The sequence below is a fragment of the Pithys albifrons genome, chromosome 6 (genome assembly GCF_047495875.1).
Source record: "Pithys albifrons albifrons isolate INPA30051 chromosome 6, PitAlb_v1, whole genome shotgun sequence".
In the NCBI taxonomy this organism is placed as follows: Eukaryota; Metazoa; Chordata; class Aves; order Passeriformes; family Thamnophilidae; genus Pithys; species Pithys albifrons.
This window is the reverse complement of record NC_092463.1, coordinates 24,246,769-24,267,474: the sequence shown is the minus strand read 5'-3', so window position 1 is coordinate 24,267,474 and position 20,706 is coordinate 24,246,769. Positions and strand designations below refer to the sequence as shown.

General features: G+C 48.6%; 1 protein-coding gene across 1 annotated transcript; it reads left to right on the top strand.

The window, feature by feature from the left end:
* The first annotated feature begins 2,462 nt into the window (after positions 1-2,462).
* On the top strand, positions 2,463-19,128 carry DLST (dihydrolipoamide S-succinyltransferase). The gene is made up of 15 exons (XM_071557823.1): positions 2,463-2,603; positions 7,396-7,429; positions 8,723-8,771; positions 9,810-9,865; positions 10,225-10,299; positions 10,688-10,743; positions 11,449-11,560; positions 12,009-12,164; positions 12,444-12,535; positions 13,206-13,303; positions 15,178-15,308; positions 15,888-15,961; positions 16,806-16,889; positions 17,428-17,595; positions 18,090-19,128. The coding sequence occupies exons 1-15, from the start codon at positions 2,535-2,537 to the stop codon at positions 18,222-18,224; spliced, it is 1,389 nt and encodes a 462-aa protein (XP_071413924.1). The 5' UTR covers positions 2,463-2,534; the 3' UTR covers positions 18,225-19,128.
* The last annotated feature ends 1,578 nt before the right edge of the window (positions 19,129-20,706 follow it).

The window sequence follows — 20,706 nt, the reverse complement described above, 5'->3', positions numbered from 1 at the left end:
AGGGTAAACGGGTGGTGGGACGATGCAGATACACCAGGCTGACAAGCAATGCCACAGGCAGGGAAGGAGCCAGCAGGGAGTCCAGGTGCTACCCATCTCCCACGGAAAGTGCCCAGGCATTTCCAGCGTCCCCCACCATGGGGACACGGACACATTTTGGCTGACTTGTAGGTCTGCTGTGTAGGACATGGCCGGGAATGGGACAACACAGGAGGAAAAGTAGCAATACAGGGACCGTGGCTTGTCACAGAGTGCTTTAGAGACAGACAAGGTGCTTGAAAGACTGCTCGGAGCCCGGCAGGGCTGGTAGCATCCATCCCTCCCAGCTGAGCATGCACCAGCCCCAGGACAAACCTGCCTGCCCCAGGGGCACGTGTGGGTGTCAGATGCTTCACTTCGTGCAGGAGCTGCAGGTGGGCAGACAGAGCCCAGGCAAGTGTGACAGACACTCCCAGGGCTTCATCTGCTTTGCCTCCACATGCTTACTGAGCATGGCAATGTTTAGTGTATTCATTGGGTAGGCCGAGGCTGTGGTTAAAAGCAGTTGACATAGGGTGGTCAATATTGTTCAAGGATATTAGCCCTTGAAAGACAGATCACATAGAAATCCCTGGCAGAGAGCCTTTCTGGCTCAGCTGCCAGAACATCCTCAAAACCTCAGAGACTATCCCTTGTTGATTTTTATTCAACCTCTTTCATTTGAAAATGATCCCATATTTTGAAGTTTGCAGTTTACTATTCATAATTATTAAACATGGGCTAAATTAAGAACATGTGCATAACCCACACATAGCTCCCTGAGAGATGCCTGGCTGCCAGACAGCCCTTTATGACTGACTATCCAGGCTAATTCTCAGATTCTGCAAACAGGTTCCTTGGGTTTTCTCCCACCAGTGTTTCCCCACCTGGAAGCAGGCAGAGACCAGAAACCAGCTGGGGGATTCTCAAACACTTTCTCAGACCACATCTGAGGAACGGGGCTTACTTGTCGACTCCTGTGCCAGTTTGCCCCAGCGAGGTGACCTGTTTGCCCCTTCCTACCCCTGCGCATCCCCTTGGCTGGCGCTTGGCAGTGTCACTGCACTGAGCCCAGCCCTGCCGTGTGCCAAGGGAGCAGGGAAACCACGGGCACAGCTGCCTTGCAGCAATACAGAGCTGGTTCAATGAGCAGTGTCAGCTGGCGGCCAGTCACCAGTGGTGTTCCCCAGGGGTCAGTGTTGGGTCCAGTCCTGTTTAACATCGTTATTGATTATTTAGATGAGGGGTTTGAGACCATCATCAGCAAATTTGCTGATGACACCAAGCTGGGAGGGAGTGTCGACCTGCTGGAAGGCAGGAGGGCTCTGCAGAGGGATCTGGATAGACTTGAGAGATGGGCTGATTCCAATGGGATGAAGTTCAACAAGGCCAAGTGCCGGGTCCTGCACTTTGGCCACACCAACCCCCTGCAGCACTCCAGGCTGGGCACAGAGTGGCTGGAGAGCAGCCAGGCAGAAAGGGACCTGGAGGTACTAATTGACAGGAAGCTCAACATGAGCCAACAGTGTGCCCAGGTGGCCAAGAAGGCCAATGGGATCCTGTCCTGTATCAAAAATAGCGTGGCCAGCAGGACCAGGGAAGTGATCCTTCCCCCGTACTCTGCATTGGTGAGGCCACACCTTGAGTACTGTGTTCAGTTCTGGGCCCCTCGGTTCAGAAAGGATATTGAGGTGCTGGAGCGAGTCCAGAGAAGAGCAACAAGCCCAGTGAAGGGACTGGAGCACAAGTCCTGTGGGGAGAGGCTGAGGGAGCTGGGGTTGTTTAGCCTGGAGAAGAGGAGGCTCAGAGGTGACCTCATCACTGTCTATAACTACCTGAAGGGAAGTTCTAGCCAGGTGGGGGTTGGTCTCTTCTCCCAGGCACTCAGCAATAGGACAAGGGGGCATGGACTCAAGCTCTGCCAGGGGAAGTTTAAGTTGGAGATCAGAAAAAAATTCTTAGAGAGTGCTCAGGCATTGGAATGGGCTACCCAGAGAGGTGGTGGATTCCCCATCCCTGGAGGTTTTTAAACTGAGATTGGACATGGCGCTGAGTGCCATGATCTGGTAAAGGGACTGGAGTTGGACCAAGGGTTGGACTTGATGATCTTGGAGGTCTTTTCCAATCCAGTGGATTCTATGAGTCTATGAAACAGCACGCTTTGGTCATACATAGGATTATTTATCATTACATATATTTATTATTGCACGTACGTATTTATATGTGTATATACAAATGTATGTGTTTTTATGGATATATGCAATCCATACATATTATCTATGTATATTATTATCACATATTTGGTGATACATAGGAACATTATTACTCCACCCCCGTCCCCAGCCCGCCCGTGCCCCCCAGCAGCCCCCCCCCCCCCCGGCCCGGCCCGCGATGGTTCCGCCCCTTCGGCTGCGCTCCCCCGTCTGGGGCGGTTGGTGCTGCCCCGCGCGCTTCCGTCTCGCTCGGGGCCTGGTTCCGGTGTCCGCCCTGCGGCCCCTCCCGCCGCCGCCGCCGCGATGGTGCCGCTGTGGCGGTCCCGCTGCCTCGGCCGCGCGCTGGGCCGCTCGCTGCGCGCCCTGCGACAGGTACTGCCCGCGGGCTGCGATCTCGGAGAGCGGGGGAGGGCGGCGGCCGGGCCGGCGAGGGCGGCGGCGCCAAGGGCACCGGGACGCGTCCCCTGCTGCCCGGCGCCCGGCCCCGCCGCCCCGGGGCGAGGCCCGGCGGGGCACGGAGAGGGCCGGCGGGGCTACCCCGGCAGGGGCCGCGGTGAGCACCGCGCTGTCCCTTCCCAGCGGCTGCCACTGCCCGGCCCGGCGGGAAGGGCGGCGGCACCGGGCAGGGCTGGCCGGCACCGGGAAGAGCCTCCGAGCGCCGCCTCCCTCGAGCTCTGCCGCCGCCGCCCGCCGGCGGCTGCAGCGCCCGGGCCCTCGCTGTTGGCAGCCAGCGGCCCTCGCTGGCAGAGACTCAGGGCCGGGTCGGCCGGAGCAGGAACGGCAGCAAACCAGTGTGTGGTTTGTGGTTTAATTTCTGTGCTCGGCCTTGAGGGCAGGCACTGAACCGCGGCAAACGGCGGTAACTGCGCTGGAGGCACCGCGGGTGGCACAACCCGATGGCAGCTTAACCCTCAGGCTGCCCTTGGCCAGCCGGGGCTGTTGTTCGGTGACTCCTGGACATCTTCCATTTAAATAGGAAACGGGCACAGCTCTATGTGTGCCGACCTGCGGGAGGGAAGATATCACTTCTCTTCCAGTTGTGCAGCTGGAGCCTTGGGGCATGAGATTTGATTGTAGCCCTTGTGCAGGCGAGGAAGTGTTGACAGCTGATTGTAATGTTGGACATTTAACTATGTTATGCTTCCTCCTGGGATTACCCTGTGTTAAATGCTTGTGTTTGGGCTTGACAGATAGATTTGTGTCTATAAATATGGATGTATACATGCAAAACTGCACTATAAACAACTTATAACTAAGTGTATAATATAGTTAGTTATACATATATGTAGATACAAATTGATTAAAGCATAGTTTAAAACAAGCTCATTTAAGTGGCATTTTGGCATTATTTACAATTTGTCAGCTCTCAGTGGTGCTGTGTAATTACACAGAATAAGGGAGAAGTCAGATGGAATATTCAAACCTCTCACAAAACTAATCTACAAGTCAGGAGGTTTTAGCTGAGTGCTAGGAAAGTGAGATGTTTTAGTTAACCTGTTAGCTTTAGTGGAAAAGTTGGGTGGTAGTAGTTTGATTTCCATTTGAGCAGCAACACAGGAAGTAAGTTTGAGACAGGGATAATACAAACTTTTTGGAGAAACAGAAAGAAATGCCAGAAGTTGGCAAAACCCCTCATGGCAAAAGAGAGAAGAGCAGACGTGTACAAAATTCAGAAGTGGAGGGTTGAAAGGGAAGAGGATTGGAATCAGTGAGGGTGAGGAAGGGTTGACTGGGGTTTATCAGTCTGTAGAAGAGAAATTTGTACGTTAAGTAGAAATTACCAATGTGCACCAATAGCCTGCAGCGTGTGAGTCACGGTGGGAGGAGGCGGCAGTTGAAGAATGACCTGAAAAAGGCCGGAGGACAGCTAGTCTGAGAAACAATGGTCTGATCAGAAGCTGCATTCCGTGCTTTGAGAATCAAGTACTGTTTTGCTGTGGAGGTGTTTGTAAATAACTTTCTCTTCTTGTCTGGTCCTCATCTGGTGCTGGAGGAGTTCTCAGCCTGTTGTCTTAGTATCCTTCACCACTCCGCATTGTCACCTCCATCCCACCGTGGCATCTGCCCCCTGTGCCCATAACTGTGTAGACGTCCATGAAAGCAGTGCAGGGGGGGTTGTGTGGCAGTGGTTTGTGCTTATCCTTGTCAAAGCAGCAGGTGCTTTCCTCTGAAGAAGCCGTGGCTGGAGAACCGATTGCTGCTTTGCCTGTTGTCAGGGCTGCTCAGCACTGGACTTGTGTTGTGCATCTGTTGAAATGAGCTACACTGTCCTGTTCATCAGAGTCCTTGCCTGAACTGGTCCCTGTTTTCATTGCTGATATACAGGTTGTTGCTTTAGCTGATGTATCCATAATTTATTTCAGTGTGTAGTAACCCACTGGAAGGTGGTGGCTCCTTGAAAGACACGTCCTGGGACAGTGTGTGCCAGGGTCACTTAGGCATAATAACAGTTGTAAAAACAATTCTGAGAAGTCACGTGAAACGAGGGGGGAAAATTAATCACTTGATGCATGAGTCACTAGCTAATTAAACGGAGACTTCTTTTATCCAAACGAATGCTGTCTTTTTAAAGTGACCCAAAGTGCTAATGCCAGGTAGCAAAAGTGAAATGTTTCCATTTTCACTGAAAAAGCTCCAGTAGCAGGTAGATTTAGCCAGATGATACCAGGAACAGATGCAATCACAGTGATTCCTTAATGGAAAAAGGGCATGGAAACAGCCCTTTTGGGCATCTGCTGGAGATGCACGTGCATCTCTAAGGTACCGTAGTTAAGAGAGAGGCACACAGTAGTTCTGCAGAATGTAAGCTGGAGAAATCTCAGTATTTTTTATTAGTGGCTTCCTCCTCACATTAAGCTCTTTCCCTCATTTCTTAACCTAAAAGACAGAAGTATAGAGTGCTACCCATTTTTTCCTTAATTTTTCAGCAGTTGTGAAACACGGCCTTGGCACCTCTCATGGAAGAGAGCTGCAGATGTGTTTTCTCACAGGAATTTGTTTTGGGACAGGCCTTCTAAACTTTTGTTTTAACTTCACAGTAAACTGGTCCTGAGCAAATAAAGCTGTCTGGTTTTGCTTCAGTCTGAGGCTGTTCCTTTCTTAACAATTTATTTTCTAGCATGCTAGGAATGCCTTTAACCACTTTTTTAATAAAGCACCTAGAAAAACAGTGGGCAGAGGGGAACTCAGGTCACTTGATATTCTGTTTGTGATTGACTCCATGTTATCTGGGACACTGTGGAAAGTGGGAAGAATTTGATCAATACAGGAGCTGCCATTTGTGCTGAGGATTGTGGTGCTTTACGTGGCTGACCCAGCAGAGTTAAGTTGAAGTTTGTCTTACTGATGGCAGCTACAAAAGCCAGATCTGAGTTTACAGGGGCCAGTGCTGGACCAAGATTAAGCACGGTAGCATTGAAGATGACTCTACAAAGTCTGCACAGTGCTTCCTGCTTTCCCTTCCTCACTTGACTTGGGGCAGGGGCTCCAGTGGGCCCTGCCAGAAGCTGGTTTTGCAGGACTGTTGGTCCAGGATCGTTGATCCCTGCGGAGGACCGGCAGGCAGAGTGGTGGCTGCACAGTGCTGTGCTGGGGCTTAGCAGCAAGTCAGCCTGGCTGCCTCCACCCTTGGCACAGCTGATAACAACCCTGTTGAACTGCCCATTGATCACTGAGTTCACTCCATGTTAAGATCCAAGAAGCTAAATCCATTAATAAGCTTGGATAATTAAACTGCCAAGGGGTCAGTTCCAGGTCTGTTAGTAATTTTGATATGAACTGTTCACTGAATATATTTTTTATACTACAGCACTCAGTCCTGTAGATGGTGTGCCAAACTTAAGCATATCACTGGTCCTTGGTCTCTATGTTCTCTTACCACACAACTCCTCAAGTTATTCTGATATGCAAGATCATTTTTATCCCATCCTGCTTGCTCTGCCAAAGCTGAAATCCAGGCTTTTATGCAAACTTCAGATGCTGAAGGTGTGAAGGAAATCTGACTTTTACCTCTAACGTTAGCTGCAGGATGGCAGTCCCGTGGTGTAAAGGAGAGCACTCCAGACTCTGAATCCCAAGGTCCTGAGTTCGAGTCTCAGTGGGGACAGTCCCCTGGCAGTTCAATGCCTCTCTGCCATCCCATCCCATCAGATCTCGGATGCTCAGCAGGGCCAGCCGCGGTTAGTACCGGGTGCTGTGACATTCCGAGGACTTCACTGTCACTGTCCAAGCTCGCTCGGCCGTGGCAGATGAACCTCGGGAGCAACGGGTGGGGCCAGTTCTGTGCACGCTGTGCCTCACCTAAAACATCCCCTGCGCAGGCTGGAAGGGCACACCCACGCGGGGAGAGCCCTGCCCAGATCTTGGTTCACGAAGTCTGGCCATACATAGCTGCAGGGTAATGGTGCTTTGAGCTCTCGAGTGTCTGTTGTTCTAAACCAGTCAAATGCATTTTAGTCTTGGTTACTGTGATATTTTCCTATTGGTTTTCAGGAGTTCTTAGGTTCTCTAGACCTTCAGGTTCAATGCTAGAGAAATGTATGACAATAGGGAAAGTAACTGGAATACCTTTGAAATGTCTTTTACTTTTGAGGATTGCTATGCTGAGCTAGAAGTGCAGTCAATGATTACACAGATATGAAGTCAAACATGACAAGAAGGTGGAATTCCTGGTTTACTGATGGTGGTAGGAATTTTGCCATTGAGGGGAATTCTGGCCTTCTGGAGTTTGAAGGCTCCATAGCTTTAGGAAAAAAAATTTTGAAACCCTAGATGCTGCATTCAAAACTGTAGGAATAAATATCCTGGGATGTTTTTTCTTCATATCCAGTAGCTACTCTTGACCTTTTTATTCATAGCAAATTTTATTAGAAATCTGTTCCTTCTTGAAGAGGAAAGTATGCATGAGAAGTTCAAAACAGCTGAAGCCACAACTGAAAACCAGAAGCATCAAATTTAACATCACTGCACCAGAAAGCACTCTGGGAGGAGACAAAGCAAAGAGAAGGGTGTAGGTGTTCTCACCATCTCCTACTCTGGGACACTATGCGTGCCTGCATGGGAACTGTGGATCCTGGCTCTGATTCAGATCTCATGGAAAAACCCAAGTCCTTCTAGAATGAGTCTGTCTTCTTGCAATACTGATAGATCCTCTTCTCTCTTACAGGGGACCTGTACTCTGGCAAGATGCTCTCTGTCTGGTGAGTCTAACACTTTTACTTCATTTCAATCTACCCAGAAAGAGCAGAGCTGATGATGGAGGTTGGTAATAAGTTTGATTGTGGTTTGTTTCAGTCAATCATGTAATGAATAAACAGTGAAATGAGCTGGGTTTCCGTATGAGTACCTCCTTTGTTTAGTGTACATTCTGCCCGATCCCTTTGGCTCTGGCAAAGATTTCGCAGCAGCAGCAGCAGCACAGTGTATTTCAGGCATTGCAGTGCTTGAAGCATGTGCTGTTGCAGAGCCCTAGCTCTCTAATAAACTCCTTTGAAAAGGATGGGTGCATATAAAGTGACATGTCAAGTCTGGTTTGCCTCTGTTCTCCACTTTGGTGCTTAAAGTGGTTTTTCTTCAAGCTCTGTTTTTTCTAGCTGTACTGGGTTTATATAACATTACATCACTCACTTCTGATTCTACTTTGAGAAACCAGTTAAATCAGCTTACCTTTTTTGGTTTCTAGAGTTCCAATTCAGCTCTTTAGTAGGAGATAGGGTAAAAATTATATTGCCTTTTAAAAAAAACATGTGAGGAAATGGTTCTTTCTTTGTTCTGACATTGTGTAATTGAGATAATTATGTTCTCCAGTTGCTACACTGACTCTCTTTACGATCAGACTGGAAAATTGCCCAGTGCCCTGTAAGAGGCAAAGGACAGGAGTTCAGTTCGTAATAAAAATTGCAGTGTCAGGACATTCGAGCAGTGTGGGAAGGATACAGTGGGATATGTGAAACTGAAAAGCTGTGCAAGTACTTCCCTTTTGTGAGTTTTGGAAAATAAATCTCTGGACAGGTAGTGGACAGAGAAGAGGAATGATGGTAGCTGGCTACTCTGCCCTACACCCTCTTTTCATTCTTTTTCTCTTCCTTACCTGTCCATGCAACTGAGGCTTTCTGGGAGGTATCTCTTAGAAGGCTGATGCCTTCCTTCCTACCCTTTGTACTCAGCAGTCCTGGTTTCCTGTTTCCTAGTTTTGTTGTGAGCAATGTGGCTGCTGCTTTCTTTGCCCTTTTCAAAGTTATCCCTATCAGCTTTGAGATCAAGATACAGCACTTTTTTCCATGCCTGTAAATCTCTAGATGAAGACAGACCACTGTTCTTGGCAAGTTTTGGGCAGGTTTGATGGCACTGAATGTCTCTGTATGGCTGTATTTCCCACCTAGTCCCAAGTTTCTTTCAGGGTGGACAGTGGTGTCCTCTGCATTCTTTTACCTGACAGGAATATTTCACATCTGGATAATGTTCCTGTGGGGTAACACCTTTCTCATTCACAGGTGTGGCTGGGAGCCAGGGACTGACTTACGCAAACAGCAGGAGGCTTCTGTAAGTATCCCCAGGAAAGCTGTAATGAGGAGAGACTGGGTCTGCTCTAGCCCTGATGAGATATAGGGGCTGAGAAATGAAATGAATTGGCTGTCATGAAATGACATGAAATTTATTAGGCTGTCGTGAAATCCTTGTGCCCAGCATAGGACTGTGGAGCTAGTCCTGACAAAATCTAGGTTTTGCAGGTCAGAAACTGAAAAGAAGCTTTGTCTGGAACCAGATACCCAGGGCAGGGCAGGGACAGAAATGAGAAGACTGCTGACTAGAGTTGTTGTATGCTCTATGATGGTCTCCTGCTAGGTTTTCTGTCAGGAGAAGGGGTCATTTATAGATCTGTCTGTTGTTCATATGGCAGGATTTGCCTTGCTGAGATGGTCTTGTAAAAATGTATTTGGGTAAATAACCATAAGAGCACAGGCATATAAGCCTGAAATACTGATCTATTTGTACAAAGCAGCCTGTGCTAGAGGAAATACTAAACCATGTTTGTTTCAGTTTTCCAAATGTGATGTCAGTAGATATAGAAATCATCCTTTGGAACACTTGAATTGCCAGCTCCTTTTGAAGAAATAGGGTGGAGAGAAACAGCTGTCTCTTGCCATAGGCAGGATGGTTCTCTTCCTTCTTTTGTTTTGGAGCAATATAACAACTTCTGTAGAGATGATAGTACTAATATGGAGGTAAAAAAATGGTCATTGAACTAGTCTTGGGCACAGGGTGGGCTGTCTGGTCACCCTTTAATCAGTATTTAAACCACAGGGGTTCTTTTGTGTTGTCTGCCTAAATTAAAATTCTGTATGTGTCAGTTCTCACTGAGTTTCTGAGAGCACTAGTGACAGTAGGATGTAACGTTTCCTTTCTTACTGGATTGTTGCAGCTTGAACAGTAAGTAGGAGTCCCTTGGAAAAATTACATCAGAATAGCCAAGCAGCCTTTCACATCAGTTAAGCGAATGTAAATGCTGTATTTGAGCTTGGTGCCAGCAACCTGCATAGGAACATACTTCTGTGTTCATACCTTTCTCTCTTTCTACAGAGTAAATAGCTCCAGTGTCTTCACTGTCCGGTACTTCAGAACCACTGCAGTACATAGTAAGTAAAAAGTCAGGAGTTAGCAGGATGAATCATTTGCTGTCTCTTGCTGTCCTGTCAACAGCTGAAGATGCCTTCTTGTCCTTGGCCAAGGCTCACTGCTGTCCAGCCTGCACGGACAGCTGAGGGTTTATATCCCTGGGGCCCTAAAGATTTTGTCATTCCTGTTACAGTGTGACTTTCAGTCAAATGGGACTTTCACTGGTGTTTAAATGTTAATCAGTGTTGAAGCAAGGAGAAGGCCAGCAACTGATGTCTGATAACCTGCCCCCTTTAGCAGAGTTGTGATGACAAGGCCAAAGCAATGTCCTAAGTTTTGAGCTCTGAATGCATTTAAAATTTGTCTGTCTCTCTCACAGGGGATGATGTGGTTACGGTGAACACACCAGCCTTTGCAGAGTCAGTCACAGAAGGAGATGTCAGGTGGGAGAAAGGTAAGCTATTGCCTCTTCCCTGAAATTCTTAGCACCATTCCTGCTGCATTGGACAGCTTGGCAATGCATTTAGTTCACTGGCTGATAGCCTGCTCTGTGCCTTTCAGTCTGTGACAAGTGAGGCAGTTAATTGCAGTTCTTCTAAGGGGTAAGGTTTACTGCCTTGTCACCCCTCATCATGGGTGATGTTGGGTGAAGGGAGGTGTTTGAGCTGGAATCAGACTCTTATCTGTGCAGCAGATTGATTGTTTGAGCTAGTCTTTTCTTTAGAGGTTATGGAGATCTGAGGTGAAAAAATTCTGGGTTAGTGTGGGAGACTGCTGTGGGTAAAGAGGGGAGGCTGGAGCACACCTCCCACCTCACAGTGGTCTTCATATCTGTCATTCAGCTGTTGGAGACACAGTGGCGGAAGATGAAGTGGTGTGTGAGATTGAAACAGACAAGGTAGGCGTTTTCTGGACCAAAACTTCTTCTAGTTCTGTAGCAGGTACCCCGTATTGCTCCTCTCCTGCTAAGAGCTCCTACAGCTTGCAGGCCCTGACTGTGTCTCCTGCTCCCTTTATGGAGAAAAGCTTTTCTCATCGGTTATAAAAGCTGGCTGTTCATTAAGTGAGAATTCTTTAATAACTCTTCCTTACTCATACATTTGATTAATCATCCGTGGTCCTGATATTTGTTGGAGCTGCTGTTCCACTCCTCCTTCCAATTGCAAGAGTGCTTTAAGCTTTGAAACCTGTTTGTGTTTAAACAAAGGAGAAATCTGCAAGCCATAGGTTGTCTTCAGATTTGTTTTACATTTAGGCTTTAAGTTTACCCATCCTTCAAAGGACTGTTAAGCTTTGAAGTTCTTGTTAAATTCTGTGCTAAGCTCGGCTTTCAGTGTTGCTGTCAGGAAGATGCTGGCAGCAGGTCAGTTCCTGACTGTACCCTGGAGATCAGGCTATACATTGCACTGCCAGCATCTCCCAAAACTTCTGACTATTGGCACAAAATCCCAGTGGAGGGTGTGAAAACTGGTGCAAATGGTGTGAGTCATATCTGTGCTCTGGGCCAAATTACAATGTGTATCTGCACGTATTGGCGTCTTCTCTTGGGCCCTTGTTGTCCAGCCAGTGGCTGGGGGAATTCCACTGATTTTCCTTTTTTCAGACATCAGTGCAAGTTCCAGCCCCAGCAGCTGGTGTTATTGAAGCCCTTCTGGTACCTGATGGTGGCAAAGTGGAAGGGGGGACACCTCTGTTCAAACTCAGGAAAACTGGAGGTAAGTCAGGCATGTATAACTTGCACAGGCCTTCCTGTTTCCACCAGTCTTCTTTTGAAGATGAAAGCAAAGCATTTAAGGGGATCCTGAGAGAGGTTAAATAATTCTTGTTTGCCTCTGTAACTGGAAGAAAATACTCCTATTCTGTTGACCATTAGAAAAGCTAATTGGTCTTGAGGGGGGAATTTCTCTTTTGTTTCCTCTGTAAACTAGCTGATTATTCCCCTGATAAAACTCCCTTCTCGGCCCTCCTCTCTGTAGCATCCAGTCTCCTGGACAGTGAGGAGATGGAGGGTGTTGATGAATAAAACACTTCCACCCTGGGTTCAGTAGTGCTGAGAACACAAAGGCACTCTGCTGGAGGGTTAACTTTTATCAGGTTTGTTGGACTCTCAGATCCCTGGCAATGGAAGCTGTTGCCCTTACATGGTTCTTCCTTGTTTTTCAGCTGCTCCTGCCAAGGCTAAACCAGCAGCAGCCCCTCCTCCTCCTGCAGCCCCTGAACCTGTAGCTGCGGCTGCTCCTCCCTCTCCCGCAGCACCAATTCCCACTACAATGCCACCAGTGCCACCTGTGTCAACTCAGCCCATTGACAGCAAACCAGGTAAGGCAACAGCACTTTGTCCCTGTTCTCAAGCCTCTCTTCTTTGGGGACAACATGTAAGGTTAAAGACAGCAGTCAGGTGTTTATGGTGGAGGCCTCCCACATTATTCCCCTGCCTGCTCCAGACTGGAGAGCTCAGCTGTGCTCATGGAACCGTCCCAGCCCAGTTCAAGGCTGCTTCTGTGCTGCATTGCTTAAGCAAGGAGCAAAAAGGTGCTTTCTGTCTCACAGCTTTTCTACCTGGGTTACCTTTTTGACTGATGTTTTTTTCACCCTCAGTGTCTGCGGTGAAGCCAGCTGCAGCCCCAGCCCCAGCGGCAGCCCCTCCCGGGGAGGCAGTGCCCAGCAAAGGTGCCAGATCAGAGCATAGGGTAAGCTTTGGGAACAGGAGCCTTGCCAGTGCTTCTGTTGCTAGGTGATAACCTGTTCTGGCATAAGCCTTGAGCTTTTCAGGTGTGTCCATACCTACAGGTACACACACTGCTCAGTGGGGCTGTGACAGATGGGGAAATGCTCTGCATGAGGAAACCACTTACAGGGGGTTGGAGAAAGAGCTGGGACCAATCTCACATAGGTCTTTTCTAGACAAAAGTCTTGTCTTGAGCTGTGCTGATTGAGAACAGAAGGACTCGGTGTGATCACTTGGTCCCTCCACAAGCCCTCAGCAAAAGGCTAAGATTGCTGCAGCTGCTTTGCGCGTTCTTAAGAGAACATAGTTGAGCAACCTCCTTTGTAGCAGCCTTGCTTTTCTCATGTTAGCCACATGCTGGAAAGCTGTGCATACTTAGGAGGTCCCGAGGAACCCAGAGGTCAGAAGCAGTTGTACAGTGATGCATTACAAGTGAACTGTGTTGAGCTGAGCAGTGAAATCAAGTCCTCAGCCCGTTATGCTCCTCAGGGAGACCTAGAGTGAGAACCTTGGCCCCAGGCATGTATTACTAGTCAAGCAGATGACAAGAGAAGGGCCTTTTGAGTTTCTCATGCATTTTGTCCCTTGGATGAGCTTGAGGCAGCTTCTGCTTACACCTCTTTAATTTTCAGGTGAAAATGAATAGGATGCGCCAGCGTATTGCTCAGCGGCTGAAAGAGGCTCAGAATACTTGTGCCATGCTGACCACTTTCAATGAGATCGATATGAGGTGAGAAGCAGACCTCTTTTTTCCCTTATGAGTAGAAACAGATGAAGGCAGTCATCTTTAAAGAGCAGTCAAAACCTTGCTGGTTCTCTTTGGGTTAGGGTTAGGGTTAGGAGAGATTGGCAACATGTCTTTTGGGACCTCTTTCTTAGGTGTTTAGCACAGTCTGTGCAGCTTCTTTGTGGCCATGTTGGTGTTGCGGTGTGAGGGGTACTTACCTTCCTAGTGGCCTGTCATTCCTCAGGAGTCATCTGCTGCTTGTAAAAGGGCTAGTCTGGTTCCTCTTCTGTATGCTTCTTGGTGGAGGTCTGGTAAATGCTAAGGAGAAGAGCTGGAGGGACTAGTATCACTTGTGTAGTGGCTGTTAGAAGACAGCAAGATGTAGAATCTGCTTTCTGCCACCCCACTGGGTTACTGCTTTTGGAGGTATTTAACTCCCAGTGAGGTAGATCACCAAGGCTCATCAGCCTTTCAGGTGAGCATTGCATAGGTCTGAGGTCTTTGCTGTCACATGGTACAGCTTTCCAGAGACAGACTGTCATCCTTCCCCATCCCCTCCAAGCAGCTGGGGGTCTCCTGACTCAAGTGCTTGCGTGGACTGAACGCACTAATGGCTTTGGAGGGTGGGCATCTTATGTTACAATGCATTAAGGGGAAATTGTGCCCAAATCTAATTGCCTTGTGAAATCCTATTCTGCTCCTTTTAAGACAAAACATGTAAATATTTGGGTCTCAGAACAATAAGGCTGGCAAAATAGTCTTGATTAGAGGGAAGTGCTGCAGCTTTATCTCCTCTCAGAGGCTCATTGTGGTGTCCCATTACACCGGCATGGGGCTCTCATTGCATCTGGTAATCTGGTTTGGATTGATTGCTGCGAGGTTGACTCATGAGGGCCTGTGCTGGGGCCTTCTGCTTCCCATGGGGGTCAGCGTCTGAAAGGAGGAAAACATAATGAGACAATTCCATAGCATACCATGTCCTCATTGCTGCAGTCATGCAGTTGTGTCTTGGGAGGCACTAATGTCTTTGGGCAGTAATCTTAGCTCTAAACAAGGTTAGGCACAGGAAAGCGAACACTCTAAACCATAGTGAACCTTGCTGCATGCTGAAACTGTCTCTTCAAAGACTCAAGGTCTCTGAAGAAAGGAGGGATGGACTATGCAATTCCAGAGCATCTGGTTTTAGACTGGAATAGGCAGAGCTTGTAGCCACAGCTTAGTTGACTTTTTGTAAATGGCTTGAATTTTGATAAATAGACACAGTGGGAAAACATGATGAGTCTGATTGAGGGCTGTGGGTGGGCTGGCACCCATTACCATAACACCTGAGAAGACTTCTTTCATATTCACTTGACTCCCAAAACTGCCTCAGAAGAGTTGGATGCAGAGGTGGTGGTGTGCTGGATGGTGCTGGACTTGCAGAATGACTGAGGTCTTGATCACCTTATGCATCTCTTCTGCTTTTGGCATTTCCTGTTTTGTCACCCTTCTGTGTCAGCCCAGCCACACCTTCAGATGCTGTCTGTGGTGCCACATGGGTATAAGCACTGTTGTTTCTGGAAAATCAGTGGCAACATCAGGCCTAAGCAGGAAATGTGCCATGCCCCATCTTGCTTCTGTGCCTGGCGGTGTTGGCCATGCAGGTTAACGCTGTCGAGTTCATGGTCCAGGACCAATTCCTGATAGATCCTTTGGCAGGAGCCTTAGAGCCACATTCAGTACCTATGACATTTGAAGGGTTTTCCAGCAGACTCGTGGTTTCCCACTTCATGGTGTAGGTTTGCAGTCCTTGGGACTGGCACTGAAATCTGTTCCAGAGCGAGGGAACAATGTTTTCTTGGACTCCCTGCTTACTTGCATTATCATACATTTTGCAGCAACATCCGGGAGATGAGAACTGTCCACAAGGACACCTTCTTGAAAAAGCACAACCTGAAGCTAGGTTTCATGTCAGCTTTTGTGAAAGCTGCAGCTTTCGCTCTGCAGGACCAGCCTGTTGTGAATGCAGGTGAGTGATGACCCTTCCTGGTGAATTACATGTCTCACCAATGAACATGGCAGAGTGGGGGAAAGCGGATGGCCCGGTCCATGGCAGGACTAATGGCTTGGACAAGCAAGTCAAATACACAGGAAAAACAGGGACAGTCCTGTGTGCTGCTGCTGGTTTTGCTAAAGCAACTTAAGTAGGTAGAGGATAGCTTGCCAAGAGGGGCTCTGTTAGGAAGGGATGGCCAGGGCTGGGGCTGTGCGTACACAGCCTGCAGAGGGGCAGCGCCTGCCGGTTGGTGTTCAGGCAGCTGCCATGGGCAGAGGTGGTTGCTGAGGGTCAGAGGGTCAGAGGTGCTTGCTGAAACCTGGAGGAGTGGAATAACAAAGGGGAGAGAAGTGAGGAGGACTGACCTGTGTGGACTGGGCTTCCTTTCTGTCCTGATGCTTCTCCCACAGGTGCAGCAAGCAGTTATTCTTCTCTGGAGTTACATTTAAGCTAGATGAGAGCAAGTTGTTAAAATTTTGTGGCTGCTTCAGGTCTGCTGAACCCTTGATCTTGGATACTGCATGTGTAACACAACTTCCTTTCTCTTTCTAGTGATTGATGACACGACCAAAGAGATTGTGTACAGGGACTATGTGGACATCAGTGTTGCTGTAGCAACTCCACGGGTAGGTCCTTGGATGCTTTGTCTGTGCTTCCACAGCCTTTGATCTGGGATGGTCATATACTTCAAGCCAACTCAGCTTTGCTGGAGCAGAAATTAACTGATGAAGACAGATCATGTAAATGAGGCATCTGATGCATTGTGGACTGCTGAGATAGGTTTTGAGAGAAGATGGAGGACCAAGAATATTCTGCCTCCTTACTAGGAGATATGGTAACAAGGTCACAGTTGTTAATGAGTAGGGCTAAGTTAGGAAAACCCTTTTCTGTTGTGAATCCATGAGGGTATAGCATAAACAGTAAAAGCTTTCTATGACGTGTCCTTTGGCTAACACTGCTGTGCTGTTGCACAGAGATGTTCCTTGTCCAGGGACAGTATGGGATGGAGATAGAGATGTTGACTTAGTGACTTACCTTCTTGATTAGAAGATTCTGTTGTGCGGCAGAGTTTTGACCAGGACTGAAGTTCTGTCACTGCTCCCGAAGTCTAGGGGAGGTCCAGCATAAAGGGACTCCACTCTTCTTGCAGAGAGAGGTGGTAGCTGAAATGTGCCCAGTGCCTCACCTGCTTTTATGAATGTGGAGCTGGATCCAGACAGACCTGGCTGATTTTACAAGACAGGCTAACAAAGACAAGGATAATGGCTCATTTATGGTGACAGCCCTTGCTGTGTGTCATGTCAGGTTTCCCATCAGGCTGCCAGGGCATTAGGCAGCTCTGCCCACCACCTGCTGTGTGCTCAGAGGGATGCAGGAACTTTGTGGGTCTGTGATCTGGCTCCTGTCTCATAACACTATCTGTGTGTTGCTGCACTAAAATTCCTATTCATGCACTTTGCTTCTCCACAGGGTCTGGTGGTCCCTGTGGTTAGGAATGTAGAAAACATGAACTTTGCTGACATAGAGCGTGCTATCTACGAGTTGGGGGAGAAGGTAAGGAAAGTTTGATGTTTTTCTGAAGGGGGTTGAGAGGCATGGGAGGAATTGGGAGTGCTGGATAGACATGAATTGATCTGGTTTCTCCGTGTCGTCATCTCTGACATGTGAAGTTGTGCTGTGGGGAGTGATCCAGTTACATCTGTAGGTGTGCCTGTGCCTTCCAGGACAGCCCTATCCTTCTATTTGTTGCCCTTTCAGAAGACCACAGGTTATGCATTAGTGACATGGTGTGTCTTCACCTTTGTCTTTAAAGGCCAAGGCTGAACTGCCCTGGGGTAGAAGTCCCTGTGTCTTGTCTGCTGCAAAAGCAGGGATTGGAAGCAGAGGCAAGAGAATCCTTCCCTAAAGCCACTAAATGTTCAGTTCTAAAGATGGGAGTGCATTTTCAAGTAATTTGTGCTGGTTTTCAGATGAGCAGATCAATAAGCGAAGCTCTTGCAGTCAGTATTCCTGGAGAGAGTAAACATCTAAACCTTTGTCCTTTGCTTTCTGTGATCTGTGTGCTTTCTAAGACTTTACTTTTTTCTTCCAGGCACGGAAGAATGAACTGGCCATTGAAGACATGGATGGTGGCACTTTCACAATCAGCAATGGAGGGGTTTTCGGTTCACTCTTCGGGACACCTATCATTAACCCACCCCAGTCTGCCATATTAGGCATGCATGCCATCTTTGACAGACCTGTGGCTGTGGGAGGCAAGGTAGGTTGACCTGCATTGGAGGTTTTAGGTGAACAGAGGAGAGGGCTCAGTGGGTTGAGGACCGTGGCCGATATCTTTTTCTAAGGGGTTGGTGTCAGCTTCTAAAAAGGTCTTACTGTGAAGGAGAAGCAGAGACTAATGGGTGTAGGGCAGCTTTTCTGCCCCTGGTATTTACCTCGGGTGTGCAGGGGGCATTTCCTATCCATGAAGGGGAGAACTGGATATAATCTGGTTAGGTGCAGGGAGGAGGAGGAGAAGGTTGTAGCCTTTGTGCTAGGGAGCCACTCCAGAAAGGGACCTAGTCTTGTGTGTGGTGTGGACCCAGTCTGGGTGAGTGAGCGAGTGGGTAATCCTGCTGGGCAGTACACATCCAGGAGGGGCTGAGCCCTGGATTCAGGGTAGCAAAAAGCCAGGTCTTCCAAAAATTCACAGGACGGGATCATGCAGGCAGTAGGGCTGAGCTCACCAATGTCTGTCTTATTCCTCCCTTTCAGATCGAGGTGCGGCCCATGATGTACGTGGCACTGACGTACGATCACCGGCTGATCGACGGCAGGGAGGCAGTGACTTTCCTGCGCAAGATCAAGGCAGCAGTGGAGGATCCCCGCGTGCTGCTGCTCGACCTGTAGAGCAGCCATGCCCCCACATAACCCACCCAGGACAGGCCGCAGCACCAGCAGGGACAATGCAGGGCATTCAGGAATTGGCAGGGGTCATTCCAGTCTCTCTCCCTTCGCTGTGATTGGAGCTGTCCCAGAGGGAATTACAGGGATAGCTCCTACCTCCTTTCCTATTCTATTTAATGAAGGTTTAGTATCTCACAAGAACTGCCATCCAGTGGGCAAGCCACTGAATGGCACTGCCTTTCCAGAGGTATCTGTATGGCATTCTCTCCCTCACAGCACCAAATTCTCACCTCTAGCTTGTCCAATACCACCAGGAACTGCTTGCTGCTGTTGTGCTAGGATACTTTTCCCGCCCCTCCATGACGGGTTCAGCTTTATTGCCTAGCACTAAGGTTCCTGGGAATGAGTGGAGAGGATGGGCTACTGTCCTGTCCATGTTTTGCTTGAAAATATTTCATACTCATCTGCCTTGCACAGGCAGTGTGGGGGACCCCCCAGGCTGCTTGCAGCAGAGGTTTTGATCAGAGCAGGGCTTGAGGTAGGCGTTATGCTTCTGACAATGCCCTAGTTACACTTCCACCACAGACAGTAACATGATGGTGGCAGCTGCTCTACTTTCCCTTGGAGATTGCCTCTCACCAGCCTGGTCACTGTGGTTTGAATGTTCATGTCCAGGTGGGCAGAGCCCGTGATCTCTGTGGAGGTACCACCATTCCTGGGTACAACCCTTTCACCATTACAGGCCCAGCACAGGGGTGAAAACGAGCCCCCAGCAACTCTCCTTGAATCACAGCTCACTGGTGGTGGATCTGACTCCTGGCTTCCTGCATGCGGGGGCTTGGCCTGCTACCAGCAGAGACACAGCTGGAGGGGCCAGGCCTTTCACTGTAATGTATATCCCAGCCCATGGGTGCTGGTTTTGGGGGGAGGGGTCAGTCCTTAATCTGATAGCGCACACATGTATTGAGGGGTGAGGGGGTTGCTAGTGCCTGCGGAGTCTATTACTCTTACCCCCTACACAGACCTTGTAACTAAAATATTTAACACAGCAGATTTTAAATGAAATAAAAATGGGCAACGACTGCAAGGTGGGGTGTGTTTGAGGAAGCAGCTTCTGGCAAGGACTTGGGGGTAAGCATCGGTAGAGTAGTGTAAAGAAGCCTGTTACCTGGTGGTGAGAGAAAAAAAAGGCAGTGAGACCTGGGCCTATCACTGATGGTACTAAACTGAGGCTTCTCTGCCTGTGAACTCTACTGTCCTCAAACTCTCTGGCAAAGAATTGGCTCTTCCTGGCAAAGATGAGGTTTTCAGGGCTGGAAATCATCCTTTTCCTGGTTTACAAAGGGTGAGGAATTCCCAGTTTGCTAAAGTACATGATGGCCAAGAAGGAGACCAAGGACAGGCTCATAAAGTACAGGTATAGAACCCAGGTTGGGTTTTCACTGCTACAATAGGGGAAAGGTGTAAATCATGCAAATACGGAAGACTACTGGAAGTTGCAAAGGGAGAAAGGAAGCAAGATCAAGGAACTGTAAAGCAGAAGCTGTCTGTGGTGCTGAGTGTTTCCCCAAGGAACTATCCTTGTTGGAACAATACAAAATCATTCCTGGATCACAGCAGTTTTCCCAGCTCTGACATCAACTTCAGAGAACAGTTTGCCCTTCCCAGCTAAGGGTGAAGGGGGCAGTCCCTTCTAGCAGAAAACAACACCACTCACAGCTGGCCCGCTGACGAAAGGGAGAGCAGTTCCTAGTACTGGGGCTTGCATTTTCCTGGCAGCTGGGGGCAAACCAGTGTATGGAGTCAGCTTTCCTCTGCCTGACCCTACTTGGGGTAGATAAGGAGGAGAGGAAAATCCCCTTCTGTGTTCTGGGAGAAGCAGAGAATCTAGTTGTTCTTGCAGACAACTAAGTTGAGTAAAAGAGAAGGTTCTGATTAAAAAATGCTGCAAGCACCCAGCCCTCCATGCTGATTTAGGATATGGAGGGCCCATAAGCCTGAGGAAGGGCAAAGCTGTATTCTGCCTGGAGCTCCAATAAATGAGGCCTTTGAACTACCCAAGAGGTGAATGTATAGTCAAGCTCTTAAAATGATGCAGCCTAGCAAACTGCTTTATTTAATCACCTCTATCAGGACTTGCTGTAAAAGGGTCATGCTTGAAGCTTCCTTCCTTTTGACTTTCCTGGGTGACACCCATGACACTGAGGTGCAAGAAGCCATGCTGTGGCTTTGGCCACAGGGTCCTTCCTCCTGAACCTCCCCTGAATCACAGGACTAGGAGGCCGGTGGACAAGGGTGCAAGCCTACAGCTGGAGGGTTCAGTCAGTGCAGGCTGCCCTGAAGACGACCAGTGCCAGGCTCAGCTGCTCCTGCTGTGGCATCACTGGTCAGCTCCCTGCTTAGTCATTCCATTTCTTCCCAGCTGCTGAGGTGTTCCTACCTGTGCTGGCGCAGATGAGTTTCTCCTGGATTCTGCTTCCCTCTA

Coding starts and splice junctions, on each gene's coding strand:
- DLST (XM_071557823.1), top strand. CDS start 2,535: ATGGTGCCGCTGTGGCGGTCCCGCTGCCTCGGCCGCGCGCTGGGCCGC. Junction 12,165..12,443: donor GCCCATTGACAGCAAACCAG/GTAAGGCAACAG, acceptor TTTCACCCTCAG/TGTCTGCGGTGAAGCCAGCT. Junction 15,309..15,887: donor CCAGCCTGTTGTGAATGCAG/GTGAGTGATGAC, acceptor TTCTCTTTCTAG/TGATTGATGACACGACCAAA.